This window comes from Zootoca vivipara, chromosome 1, assembly GCF_965207765.1.
Source record: "Zootoca vivipara chromosome 1, rZooViv2.hap1.1, whole genome shotgun sequence".
Taxonomy (NCBI): domain Eukaryota; kingdom Metazoa; phylum Chordata; class Lepidosauria; order Squamata; family Lacertidae; genus Zootoca; species Zootoca vivipara.
In genome coordinates this window covers 18,569,398-18,583,701 of record NC_142582.1, presented here as the reverse complement: position 1 = coordinate 18,583,701, position 14,304 = coordinate 18,569,398, and the positions used below count along the sequence as shown (strand labels likewise).

General features: G+C 43.3%; 1 protein-coding gene across 2 annotated transcripts in view; it reads right to left on the bottom strand.

Moving 5' to 3' along the window:
* The window catches only part of ITGA6 (integrin subunit alpha 6), a 59,876-nt gene that overhangs the window by 29,130 nt on the left and 16,442 nt on the right, over nt 1-14,304 (bottom strand). Inside the window, exons 2-6 of one of the 2 annotated variants that reach the window (XM_060281114.2) lie at nt 8,893-9,020; nt 7,421-7,500; nt 5,265-5,520; nt 1,657-1,788; nt 277-393 (exon numbers count right to left, since the gene is read on the bottom strand). In XM_060281114.2, coding sequence (XP_060137097.2) covers nt 277-393; nt 1,657-1,788; nt 5,265-5,520; nt 7,421-7,500; nt 8,893-9,020 — 713 coding nt within the window. The remainder of the gene's footprint in view (nt 1-276; nt 394-1,656; nt 1,789-5,264; nt 5,521-7,420; nt 7,501-8,892; nt 9,021-14,304) is intronic. The other variant, XM_035135254.3, reaches the window with a different exon arrangement.

The window sequence follows — 14,304 nt, the reverse complement described above, 5'->3', positions numbered from 1 at the left end:
CTTATTGGCTCCCTTTTATCCATGTTCTGGTGGAGCAGTCATCGAGGTCCACAGGTTTTCCATCCTTGACCTGCAGGCCCCTAGCCAAGCCAGCACCCCGAAAGCTCGATTCCCGAGGATTCTTTTCCGCCCCAAACTGTCAGAAGTCCCCCTCATCTCATTTGATCATTTTCCACAACACGCATCAACTTGAAATGGAAAACAAATAATGACGTCGGAAGTCTGGAATGTAACGAAGGAAGCGACATGGACAACCACTTTTCAGAGGTCACAAACCTAGATAGCTATTCATCATCAGCTCGGTGGCCTTGCCTACCCTGACGTTGGGAGGCATTGTTTTGTACACAAACTGATCGGGGCTACCAAAAGACACACTTGTCAGGAAAAGGAGACCTGCAAATGTGGGTGGAGAAAGAAGATGAAGGAAGGAAAGAAAGAAAGAAAGACGGACAGGTTAAACAGAGAGCATAACAACATGGAGCCTTAGGGGGGGAAACCTGAAGGAGAGCAGAAGTTTTACCAATGGAAATATAGGCAGGTTACATCCTTTAGGGCCTTGCCTGAAACTACAGGGCATGTGACTTGTTGCCATGCAAGAGGTTGGGTGTTAGTGCTCCGACCCTTCAACACCCATTAACATCTACAGATTTTCACTCATGGCAAATGGGAGTCAGATTCGTGGTAACCTCCCCACTGGTCAGATTGCTGCGAAGGTTAAAAAGGTCCCGGATTGTAAAGTAAATTTGGATCCTGCCTCACAGCTTTAAAAGAAAATAAGAACACTGTATTAACTCCGCTTACACACAAATAGGACTTTTCCTTCCATCCCCTTCATCAGTTTTAATGGCAAAATATCATCCTTGGCCTCAAATGTTCCCCGCAAAATCTCATCCCAAAGTGTGCTTTTACAGATGGGTCGCTATTCAATCCTTAAGGGCCCCTATCCCTTCTTGGAGGAGACGTGCGCAAACGCCGGTGAGTTGTTTGCCGTTCTTCACCGTTTGCGTTAAGAAGGAAATGTTTTCACCGTTCGTTGCAAAACGCCGCACAGATTGCGTCAACTGGCACTCAGAAAGCGAGGGCGAACAAAACGCGATCTCTGCGATTTGCCATAGGACACACCCATCTCTGGGGGTTAGCCATTAAAACATTGCAAAGAGGCCTCGGACGTTAGCTGACAAATTCTGGATCCCTATCCGCTGCAGATATGCCATGAACGTCATTTCTTAGCCATCACAATCTTGTTGAGTAACAAAGCATTTCATAAAACTTCCCTGTGCTACACATTTTGAGGTCACATGACTTAGGGCTACTGATGCACATACAGTACCTACTGTGAGTGCGAAAGAGAGAGAGAGACAGAAAGAGACAGAAAGGTTATAATCACAATGTAAAAATCTGCAAGTCCTCATTGGTAATCTGAAAGGTCTCATTACATTAGCAGCTCTTAGAGGTACCTCAACCAAGAGTGCCATTTTACACTTCAAAGCAGTCGTGGAAATGGCGAAGGAGGGCACGCACAACAAGCTCTTGGCTTAAACGCAAGCGGGTGGGGAGGGCCCATAACTGAATTACAATCCAACAGCGTTTCACTTTATCGCTCCACATTTGGGTAGTGAAATTTCCTCTCGAGATCTCTGAAGAGCTTCGTCCTACCTAAGTAACTGTTAGATGGAACAGGAACTAGGCTCTCATCGAGCTGGTTCTCCCCGCCAACTTCGTAAGGCCCATCGTCATAGATACCCATTTCAAAATATGACTGATTCCTTTGCTCTGCATGCACCACTCCTAGGGGAAAAAATATGAAATGGCAAAAAACAAAAAAGTGGGATGAATGACAAAGGAAGTAGGGAATAAAATAAGCTTTAACGAAAAGAGAAGACAAAGCAACTATGGTATAATCCTTGTGGGAAAGGGAGGAAGGAACACTGACGCAATACTGTGTAATGGGCCCCATTCTAGACTTGGGTTGAAGTTGCAGGATGCAGCAAATATGCGATGCTATTATTATTATTATTTATTAAGTTTGTATACCGCCATATACCTGCAGGTCTCAGGGTGGCTCACAACATAAAATCACAATATACAAACACAAAATCTATCTATCTATCTATCTATCTATCTATCTATCTATCTATCTATCTATCTATCTATCTATCTATCTATCTATCTAAATGTAGAAGGGCCATGTTTGTGTTTTATGACCTTTCTCTGCAACCGCTTGACTGATTGCGTTGAAATTTGGACCCAACGTCACATGCGAATATTCCGAGGGTTTGTGTAAGTCTTTTGGCCCCCTACCGGCATGACCAACAGACATGGATGATGGGAATTGTATTGCAACAACATGTGGACAAATTGGGACAGGCTGCAGTAACAGGGAGGACCCTGCAAATGAGAGTTGGCATTTTGCACCAACAAGACTCTTCAGCGTGGATATTTGTTATAAACTTTTTTCCCCTAAGCGCTAATACCATAACATTTAAAAATGTCCATTATGTTAAGTCCCTGATGCAGGTAAAGAGCTGTCCCCTAATTATGAAAACACACTTTTGCGCTCTTTAGAAAGCAAGCAGTTCGGTTTTGACAGGTATACAATACACTCTCAACTAAACAAACGTGTTTGTTTCTTCCTCCGGGCCGTAGAAGAGCACTCTTCAAACCAAGCGCTGCGGCAGTAAGTGCCTGCAATTCAACTAAAGCAATGGCTCTTTATTTGACGCACCGCATCAGGGTGGTCCAGTTTTCAGAATTTGGAAGGGTAAACTCAAGTACACCTTGCACCAAGGGTCAGGGGTTTTGCATAGTTCACGTGCTGGGCACAGGGACACGCTGCTACTATTTTTGCAAAGGAGAAAGGTCAGAGGAGAATAGAATGCCACAGCTGTTGGCATGACAGAGTGCAACCAAAAACAACCACCACCTTGGTTTTTTAAAAAAGAAAGGTGGTATTTCACAGCTTGTTAGCTTAAGTAAGCACAAACCAATCCATCGGCCACAAAATTCAGCTTTCTTTCTTTCTTTCTTTCTTTCTTTCTTTCTTTCTTTCTTTCTTTCTTTCTTTCTTTCTACTATTATTGTCATTTTATTTTTCAAACACTTCCCCAACCCCCGAGTGTGCATTTTTACTTGGCTACAAAAAAATTAACAGTGATCTAGGCTGTGGCAACTAATACTTTTTGTTCCGAGGGCCACATTTACCCTTGGTCAACCCTTTGAAGGCCACATGCCCGCAGTGAGTATGGCCGCCCTATAAAAGGTAAAGGTAAAGGACCCCTGGGCAGTTAAGCTAAAGGCGACTATGGGGTTGCGGCGCTCATCTCGCTTTCAGGCAGAGGGAGCCGGCATTTGTCCACAGCTTTCTGGGTCATGCGGCCAGCATGACTAAACCGCTTCTGGCGCAACGGGACACCATGACGGAAACCAGAGCGCACGGAAACGCCGTTTACCTTCCTGCTGCAGCAATACCTATTTATCTACTTGCACTTTGACGTGCTTTCGAACTGCTAGGTTGGCAGGAGCTGGGACAGAGCAATGGGAGCTCACCCTGTCGCGGGGATTCAAACCGCCAACCTTCTGATCGGCAAGCCCAGCACCACCCGTGTCCCAGTAATATATAGTCTAGGCCACACTATACTTTCACATGAGCACACACGCACAGGGGGTGGAGATCACATTGGGGCTGGGCAATATATCATCCACAATCAGTTTGAAGTCCATATCGTGATATACGTTTTAAAAATTTTGACCTGGCAATATATGGCAAATCATGATGTGTGTGTGTGTGTGTGTGTGTGTGTGTTATGCAAAAATCACAAAAAACACAACATAAGGAAAACCAACTGAAGGCAGCCCTGTTTAGGGAAGTTTTTAATGTTTGATGCTGTACTGTTTTTAATATTCAGTTGGAAGCTGCCCAGAGTGGCTGGGGAAGCCCAGCCGGATAGGCGGGGTATAAATAAATTATTATTATTATTATTATTATTATTATTATTATTATTATTATTAAGCCAACTGATGCTCCTCTCGATTCCTGCAGCCCTTGTTAACTCTGCCGGCTCAGCTCTCCCTTGCCTCCTGCAGGCGGGAGCGAATCACAAGAGCCAGCAAAAGTCATGATGTGGGAAAAACCGTGAAGCCAGCCCAAGCCACTACATAGCTCCACCCTTATTTCAGACATCATGATACAGTGGTGCCTGGCTAAACAAATTTAATTTGTTCCACGGGTCAATTCTTATAACGAAAAATTCGTCTTAGTCAGTAGCGAATCCCATAGGAATGCACTGAATTTTTTTTTGTTATTTTTTTGCCCATAGGAACACATTAATTGAATTTCAATGCATTCCTATGGGAAACCGCGATTCGCTAGACGAACTTTTTGTAAAACAAATTCGTCTAGCGAGGCAACCTCCGCTCGAAAAATCCTTTCGTTAAGCGAAAATTTCATCTTACAGGGCGTTCGTTAAGCGAGGCACTACTGTATATCCATATATTGCAATGTTTAGCTGGTGATATATCACGATGTTGAAAACCAGGTATTGCCCAGTCCTAGCAATAAAGCACCACCACCCCTCCCAGTTCTCAGCTGATCTATGGATGCTTGTAGGGGAGGGGAAATGTGGGGGCGGGAAAATGTGGAAACTACTGGCCTAGATAGACAAATGGTCTGACTCAGTATAAAGCACCTTCATGTAATTTAGTGAAAGCACCAAAAGCACATAGCATGAAAAGCAGATACAGTGGTTCGGCTTGGTTCTCAAACTCAATCCGTTCCGGGAGTCCATTGACTCCCGAAACCATTCGAAAACCAAGGCGCAGCTTCCGATTGGCTGCAAGAGCTTCCAGCACTCAATCGGAAGCCGCGTTGGGCATTCGGGTTCCGAAAAACGTTCGCAAACTTCCAGATATCACTTTTGGGTTTGCGGCGTTTGGGAGCCGATTTTTTTCAGGAGCCAAGCTATTCAAATACCAAGGTACCACTGTACCTTGATTTTGGGGGAAAGAGCATCAATGTAGGTGGGGTGGAGGTGGTATACAGATCAAGAATCTATGAACAAAATAACCAAGTTTTCGATACTGAAACAGCAGTCAAGCTGTAAGACAACAGAAATCATAGAATCGTAGCATTGGAAGAGATCACGGGGGTCCAACCCCTTCTTGCCCAACGTGGGGCTCGAATCTATGACCCTGAGATTCAGAGCCTCACGCTCTACTGACTAAGCTACCCCAAAGGAGTGATATTTAAAGGAAAATCCAAGCCATACCTTTCCAGTTATAAGCGCCCGGTGCCCCGAACACGACATAATGATAATCTCTGGTAAAAGTGGCAGCTACGCCTTGCTGGCAGGAGCCAAACTTCTCGTGGCCTCGCAACCGGCCGTCGCAAAAGCTCCAATCCTCGCCTCCCATTTCCTCACTGCTGGAGAGGTCCTGATTCAGCACATAGCACTTTCCAATGATATCTCGGGTTTCCTGGATCGTGTTGACGTACTGCCTTTTCTCATAGCGATGGGCGCAAGTCTGCAAGGTATTAAGAACACCGTCGGCAATAAGCAAAGCTGAGCTGCCTTCTCCACTAGCACTTCAGCAGGGCGACCGTATGAAGGTTGGCAGGGCTGAGGAATATGGCTGACATCATATATATTTTTGACCATTAATTTTTTATTAATTTTTCATTTTTAACAACAAATGCAATACATATTAATCCAAACGATACATAGCTGTCCCCAGCACTGACTCCCCCCCCCCAAGCAGGTACATTAGTTTTATCTTCTCGCGTATTTCAACTGTCTTTGAAAGTCACCAGTGTAGGATTTAACTCATTACCGCCAACGTTTTCATTCCTTTATAGTTGTTCCTTGCATAATCTACAAACTTACTCCATTCTCTATAGAATTTCTCGTCACCCTGGTCCCTTATTCTATAGGTCAGTTTGGCCATTTCCATCAAATCTAGTAGCTTCGTTTGCCACTCCGTAATCTGGGGTACCTCTTGTAACTTCCATTTTTGGGCAATTAGCAGTCTTGCGGCCACTGTGGCATCCATGAAAAATCGTTGGTCAGTTTTTGCAATATCATTGTCTAACAGCCCCAATAAGAAAGCTTCTGGTTTTTTTTTTGAAGGTGTACCTAAGTATCTTTTTTAGCTCATTATAAACCGCTTCCCAAAAAATTGGGAATATGGCTGACATCAAGTTCACTGATATTGAATGCTTCTGCGCTGAACAGCCAACATGCCACCATATCAAAGTACAGATGACTCTTAAATCATCTGGAGGTAAGCATTTTTATTTTGCCTCACAATATTTTTTCATTAGGACAGTTACGGGAAGGAATCAGTGAAGCATTCATCAGTTTGATGGCCATTATTATTATTATTATTATTATTCCGCCCTATACCTGGAGGTCACAGGATAAAATCAAGATATAAAACCACAAAATACATAATAAAAATAAAAACAACAACCCAATAGCCCCCCCCCTCAAAAAACAACACATTTTAAAAGGGCAAGGGATGTCAATCAAATAAACCAAAGGCCTGGTTAAAAAGGAATGTTTTTGCCCGGCGCCTAAAGGTGTATATTGAAGGTGCCAGGCGGACTTCCCTGGGGAGAGCATTCCACAGACGGGGAGCCACTGCAGAGAAGGCCCGTTTTCATCTTGCCACCCTCTGAATCTCTCAAGGAGGCACACAAAGGAGGGGCTCAGAAGATGATCTCAGGGTCCGGGTAGGTTCATATGGAAAGAGGTGGTCCTTGAGGAATGCGGTCCTGAGCCGTTTAAGGCTTTATAAGTAAAAACCAGCACTCTGAGTTGGGCCCAGAAGCTAATTGGTAGCCAGTGCAGTTGGACCAGGATCGGTGTGATATGCTCAAACCTGGCTGCTGAATTCTGCACAAGCAAAAGAACCTTTTCAAAAGTTCTGTGCATGGGTTCTCTTTCCCTTAGAATATGAATGTTGCAATGGTACCTGAAGACCACCGTGACTAAGAATCAAGAGAAGTATATACAGGTTGCAAGTGAAACCTGTAATAAAATGTTGCAGCGTGGAGAGCTGTTGTTCCGATTTCCAACCACTCCAATTCCATACACCCCAACATTCAATCGCCATTCCATGGCCACTCAGCATGCTCACTCCCCATTGGACTGTTTTGTGGGTTCCACACTAAATATTTTTGTGCTTCTGCAGCTTCCAGGTTTCTTGGCTACATAATGGTGCCTGATAGTAATATAATAGTAGCTATCCTTGACCTTGTAACCAATGGCATTCACGGTCCAAAAACTGGAAATAGAGGAAATTATTTGTTGGGTCCTACAGCAAGTGTGATTCCTAGTATTTTTCAATTAAAAATCAATAAAAATGCAGTGAGAAATGCCATTAGCAAAATGTTTCCCGACTGGTGATTTCTCGGGTAACTTACCACTACTTTCCCCCCAGGCCCTTGACTCTGGACAGTAACACCCATCCATTGGTCTTCCTTGCTTTCTTTACTCAGATCAGCTGAAAAAAATTATCACAAGGTGATTAAAAAACAAACAGAAACAACTTTAAAAATAACATTTCTCTAGTGACTTAGCAACATATTATTTTAACTATGCCCCCGCTGACAGGTAAGGCTACAATTCTATACACAATTTGCCTGGAGGAAAGTCTCGTTGGACTCGGTGGGGTTTCCTTCCGAGGAGGCACGCATTGCATACGATTGCACCATATATTCATTCAGTACCTGAAACTGTCTTTAGAGGGCAGTGTTTGCCTACAATATTCACACAGGACGGTTCAAATGAGCATCACTAGGGCATTTCGGTCTGGGAATATTAATATTATATTCAATTTTGAGAGGATTAAGTGATTTGCAGAGCTATATAATGAAGCTGTGACTCCTCTAGTGCTTTTTTTTTTAAAGAAAGACGCAAAAAATGTTGAGCTTCCCCCACCCCTGGGGAAACCCGAAGGTTGATTTTTTTCCCTTTCCCCTGGATGTCAATTCTCCCTTTGAAATCCCAGTAATGTCTGGGAAAATCCAGACGTAATGGCAGTGAGAGGAAGGGAAGCCTTCCCAGGGTGAGAGACTGGAAGAAAAAGGAATGCTTCCAGTTCAAGCTGGGAGGGTCCACCACTTTCTGTGTGAGACAAAGGTTAAGAGCTACCTTTTGAGAGAGGGTGTTTTTCTTTTTCTTTCCCTTTGTATGTTTTTCTTTAGTTTCTTTAATAATAATAATAATAATAATAATAATAATAATAATAATAATAATAATACATCAGACATTAAAAACTTCCCTAAACAGGGCTGCCTTCAGATGTCTTCTAAAAGTCAGACAGTTTTTTATTTCCTTGACATCTGATGGGAGGGTGTTTCACAGGACGGGTGCCACTACCAAGAAGGCCCTCTGCCTGGTTCCCTGTAACCTCCACTTCTCGCAGTGAGGGAACCGCCAGAAGGCCCTCAGAGCTGGACCAGAACTATGAACAATGGGGTGGAGACACTCCTTCAGGTATACTGGGCCGAGGCCGTTTAGGGCTTTAAAGGTCAGCACCAACATTTGTTGTGTTATTTATCTTCTTGTATTATGAAAAGTGTTAATGAAAACTTGCTTTTTTAAAAAACGGACACAAGTATCAGTAAGTTCTTCTACATAACCTTCCTAGAATTGAATGAGAGTCGCCCAACAGCATACCCCTTGCTGATTTAGGAAAATATGGATTCTGTGCCCATGTCTCAGTCAGGGGCACCATGGCACTGTTCTCAAATCATGGTCAATAACTTCCCAGAGCATAAATTAAAGCAACAAATAAGATCCCCTCCCAATGGCTTATTTTATTTTATTTTTAAATGAGCGTTTGGACCTTGTGTAGAACAGAAGAACGAAGTCTAGATATTGCTGAGCTTACCTTTCTCATCGAATTTTATCCGTGTGCATTTCGCATTTGGAGTTGCGATGTCACAGCTATACAACCCTCCAGTTCTATTGGCTAGCTGTGACGGGAAAGCTCTTTCTCGAGGGGCACCAACCAGCAACCTGTTGAGAGACAAACAGCAGAACTCCATCAGAGGAATAGACAGTGGGGGAATTTCGCAAAAGCAAATGCCGAAACCAAGGTGGAGGAAAGCTGAACTTCCAAAAATTTGCAGAAGAAAATAAAATGCAATAGATATATAGAGTTGTACCTAGGTTTTCGAATAGCTTAGTTCTTGAACGTTTTGGCTCCCGAACGGCGCAAACCCGGAAGTGACTGTTCCAGTTTGTGAACTATTTTTGGAAGCCGAACATACGACAGGGCTTCCACGGCTTCCGATTGGCTGCAGGAGCTTCCAATCAGAAACTGTGCTTTGATTTCTGAAAGTTTTGGAAATCAAACGGACTTCCGGAATGGATTCCATTCGACTTCCAAATGTATACGTTTTACATTTACCGGTACAGTGGTACCTCGACTTACAAACAACTTGACAACCGAATTTTTCCACTTACAAATGGGGCAAATGGTCGCACGCTTACAAATTTCTTGACATCCGAATGGAAACCGCGGCGGTTTTAGATAGGGTTTTTTCGACTTACGAATTTTTAGATGGGGTTGCTTCGACTTACAGATTTTTCCATTGTTTCCAATGCATTCCTATGGGAAATCGCGTTTCCAATGGCGCTTTTCGACTTACACATTTTTCGACCTACGAAGGTGCCTTCGGAACGGATTAAATCCGTAAGTCGAGGCACCACTGTATTTGTTTTACAATTCCGCTTCTGTCTAGTTTGCAGGGCATGGGCTGTTTCCCACAAATAACATACAGTGGTACCTCTACTTACGAATTTAATGCGTTCCGAACGCACATTCGTAAGTAGAAAAAAATTGTAAGTCGAATCCCATAGGAATGTATTGGGAGACAAAATTCGTAAGTCGAAGCAACCCTATCAAAAAAATTGTAAGTAGAAAAAATCCTATCTAAACCGCATCCAAGATGGTGGACGGAGCTCTATTCGTAAGTAGAAAAATTCGTAAGTAGAGTTATTTGTAAGTAGAGGTACCACTGTATTGTGAAACGTGTCAGAGATTGGCGTGGAGCACTAACTTCCTACCTGAGCTGTTCTTCGCATGGTGGGCATGGTGCCAATATAAATGTTGCTGCATTCCACCCCCTTCCCAGCTTTTGCCTGCTCCAGGTGCAAGCCTATATTGTCCTAAAACTGGACTTGGGTCTTATCTACAAGTTCAGCAGAACAAGGTGGTGGAGTAATGGTCTGATAGCAGTATGGGTCATACCACTTAAGACAGAAGGTAACTATGCTCCGCTGCTTTTTAAATGCTCCTCCAACTCCCTCCAAATAAAAAGCCAGCAGAGCAGGCAGAAGCCTAGTGAGCCCTGGTGAGCTACTTTTCTATCTCCAATTGTTTTTTTTATTTGGAATGAGGTTTTGAATAGAAAAGGACAAAGATAAGTGTGGCCTGGTGAGTCTTAAAGGGCAGATAGAGAAGGATGCTTTTGACCCCCACCCAAAGCCAGGCATGTCCAAAGTCTGTTTTGGGGGGGGGGGCTAATCCGGCCCGCCAGTCGGTTTAATCCGGCCCTTGTGGCAGTTTATTTCCTGGGGTAAATTCCTTTAAAAAGGTCAACAACTTTGGTCGGCCCTCACAGCCCTTCCCTCCATCAGATCTGGCCCTCTTTGAAAAAAGTTTGGACACCACATATCTGGAGGGGCGTCAAAGGTGGTTGGGTGATGCCTTGTACGCCTCCTTCTGGCAAAATCTGGTATTGCTCCGCTTTCCTTTGGATCACATCAGCAAGGCCGAGAGGGGAGGAGTCTTGTCATCTGGGAAGCCCAGGACTTCCATATAGAGGGCCCTAGGCTTGTGCCACAGGGAAGTCCCTTCAGTGCTGCTAATGCAGCCATTGGAGTTCAACCCCAGAGGCGCACTCCATTCTTTTGAGACAGACGGATGTCAACGACGAGCCCAACCCTGAACATGGCAGCACCACACATTTACTTGCTAGAAACGGTCCCATTTTCGAAGCAGGATTCGACACTTCTGCTATGAAGGGTCAGTGGGGGGAGAAATATGTAGACAGTCAGGGTCAAATGTAGATCCAAGGTGGCCTCCCAACTACCCTTGGTAATCTCATTAATGATAAATGGACATAAATCTGACATCAGGAACCATAAGACTGAAAAACCAGTAGGAGAACACTTCAATCTCCCAGGACATTCTATACAAGATCTCAAAGCAGCTGTTTTATTACAGAGAAATTTCAGGAACAGACTGGAAAGGGAAGTTGCTGAATTGGAAATCATTACCAAGCTTAAAACCATGGAAGCACCTGGGATGAATAGAGATATCGGATTCTTATCTCATTATGCATGATCAAGCTTTCTTTAGCACCTCAGCCCAGGACTAATTGCAGCCATCAGCAGCCATTAACACCCATCTACAGGTTTACCACTCCCATCAGCCCATCTCCCATTCCCACCCACCCCCACCACCCTCTGTATATATATAGGGTCTGACACTTCTGTTTCTAGTGTATCTGAAGAAGTGTGCATGCATGCACACGAAAGCTCATACCAAAATATAAACTTAGTTGGTCTTTAAGGTGCTACTGAAGGAATTTTTTTATTTTGCTTCGACTCAGACCAACACGGCTACCTACCTGTCATTAATGCGTGTTTGTGTCTGCATAGTCTCTCTCTGGCCTGTTTCATTCAGCCGCCCTGACTTGCAGCCTCTGAAAGACCCGTCCTCCATGGAAATGTCTAATCTAATCCCTTTCTTTAAAAGTCATTAAAATCCAGAGGCCATGCCCACATTTTATGGTCGTGAATTCAATAAATTAATCAACACTGTCTGGAGTGCTTCCTTTTGTTTGTCCTGTACCGCCTGTCAATCCATTCCACTGGAGTTTTCACAACCTGTATTATTATGAATAACCATTGAATCATCTTCCTCTTCAGTTCCTTGGAAAGAAAGGGAAAAAACTTCTCCAAAAAAGATCCCCTGGAACTGCTCTACTTGCAAGTTCCACTGAACCCAGTGGCATTTACTTCTAAGACAGGAAGCACAGGATCAGACCGAAAGAAGTCAAATGTAGAAGAAACCAAAGTTATTAAATATATGTGTGTGTGTGTGTGTGTGTGTGTGTGTGTAATACATGCATACAATTATATTTCCCTTTTACTTTTTAAGAAAGGGAGGAAATGAAATATGTCTACAAGTTTCTTTTATAACACATATATTTAAAGGGCAATAAAAGAGGAATCAAGGTGAAATTTATCACATGCCGCTGATAAGCATGCTAGCAGCTGTTGGCTGCCAGGACTGGGTGTTTCCCTAAGCAAATATGCATTTCCTTTTGAACTTCAACCCACCCACACACAGAGTGTGTGTCTAACTGACTTGGGTTTGTCTTGAGGAACATTCTCAGGACAATTCAAAAATGATCTTGAGCTCCACCTTATCTCTGATTTAACCTAAGCATGCTTCAAGTTCTCCGGACCACCAACGTTGGTCAATGAAAAACCTGTCTAGGTGGCAGGACGGAAAGAGAATCGAGAAAACCCAGAGATTTTATTTTTGCGAGCCTTAAAATCTTGATTGCTACACCACCTTAGGAAACCCAAAGGCAACAGCTTCATTTTCGACAGCAACTTTCAATGACTATTCACTGGACCATTCATTGGACTCTTTCAATGACTATTTATTGGACAATTCATTGGAAAGACCGTGAGACACAAAACCCCGACCAAGTATACACAGATACGGAACTCATAAAAGGTTCGTTCCAATTCGCAACAGCAGTCCAGAGTTGGGATACGCTATCTTTAAGGATAGTCTCTAAGAAGACCTAAATGTTAGAGAAACACAAATATATAAGAGTAAGGGTTCCTTCTTCCTTTTCACTTGACCAAGGTCCCCTTCATTTACATTTTGACCACCACCCTTTCCTACATTGCGCAGAATGGACCTCCTAGTTAAGGCGGTATTGGTAGGAACACAGAACACAGTGATCAATAGGGCATATAAAGGGTGAGATGTCTATCTTTCAGGTATTCTGGTTCCAAGCTGTGTAGAGCTTTCTACACCCAAACCAAAGGCTGGTAGCTAAATTCCCACTGAAATCAATAGCAAGGCCTGAGCTGTAATTGTCTTTCAAAGTGAAATATTCGGCACCAAACCATTCATTTGATAGCTCTGTGCTTTCGGTATGGCTCTCCTCCCTCCCTGTGAGAAGACCTCTTTTATTTTTACCTCATTTTTATTCTGCTTCCATCTCACTTTGGTTTTACTAGTTCTTTTCCCAATTATAATGGGACTGCCTGGTAAATCCTTCTCTGGCTAGATTTTTAACAAGAAAGAAAAAGGAATAGTGGAAATTGCCACACTTTGTGGCTTTACAGAATGTTAGTTTATATTAGGTTGCCAAACAACTGAGAAAGTGAATCGCACAATGTCCTGTTTTCTTTTTGTTGCAATGGGGGACCCTGACAGGATGGAGCTGGATCTAGAAAGCACTCTGTTCTGTTATTAGACATATGAGAAATGATAAAAAGAGGTTTATTATGTTAACATTTATGAAGCAGCCTTGTTGCAGCTCTCCCTGTTTATACAATCACGTAGGAGATTTTTTTGAAATATTAAAAATTACATAACCGCTTTTAAATACATACATATAATAATAATAATAACAATATTTATTATTTATACCCCGCCCATCTGGCTGGGTTTCCCCAACCACTCTGGGCGGCTTCCAACAGAAAAATGAAATAAAATAATCTATTAAACATTAAAAGCCTCCCTAAACAGGGCTGCCTTCAGATGCCTTCTAAAAATCTGGTAGCTGTTTTTCTCTTTGACATCTGATGGGAGGGCGTTCCACAGGGCGGGCGCCACCACCGAGAAGGCCCTCTGCCTGGTTCCCCACAACTTGGCTTCTCGTGACGAGGGAACCGCCAGAAGGCCCTCGGTACTGGAACGATGGGGGTGGAGACGCTCCTTCAGGTATACTGGACCATTTAGGGCTTTAAAGGTCAGCACCAACACTTTGAACTGTGCTCGGAAACGTATCAATTTTTTAAGTGACAGAGAGGATGCTGAAGTAAGTTATCAATGTCATGTTGAAATAAGATAGCAAAGCAACAATATATGATAGTAAAACAGCATTGCTGGCTATCAGTTTGTTTTCTGGCACAATACAGTACAGTATGTTGGTTGTGATCCACAAAGCATTATGGTCTCCATGTGAACCTGCCTGGTTGTTAAAAATTCTCACCGAGGTCCAACTTTTAGTACTTTCTCCCTCTCCCTCTCCCCACCCCT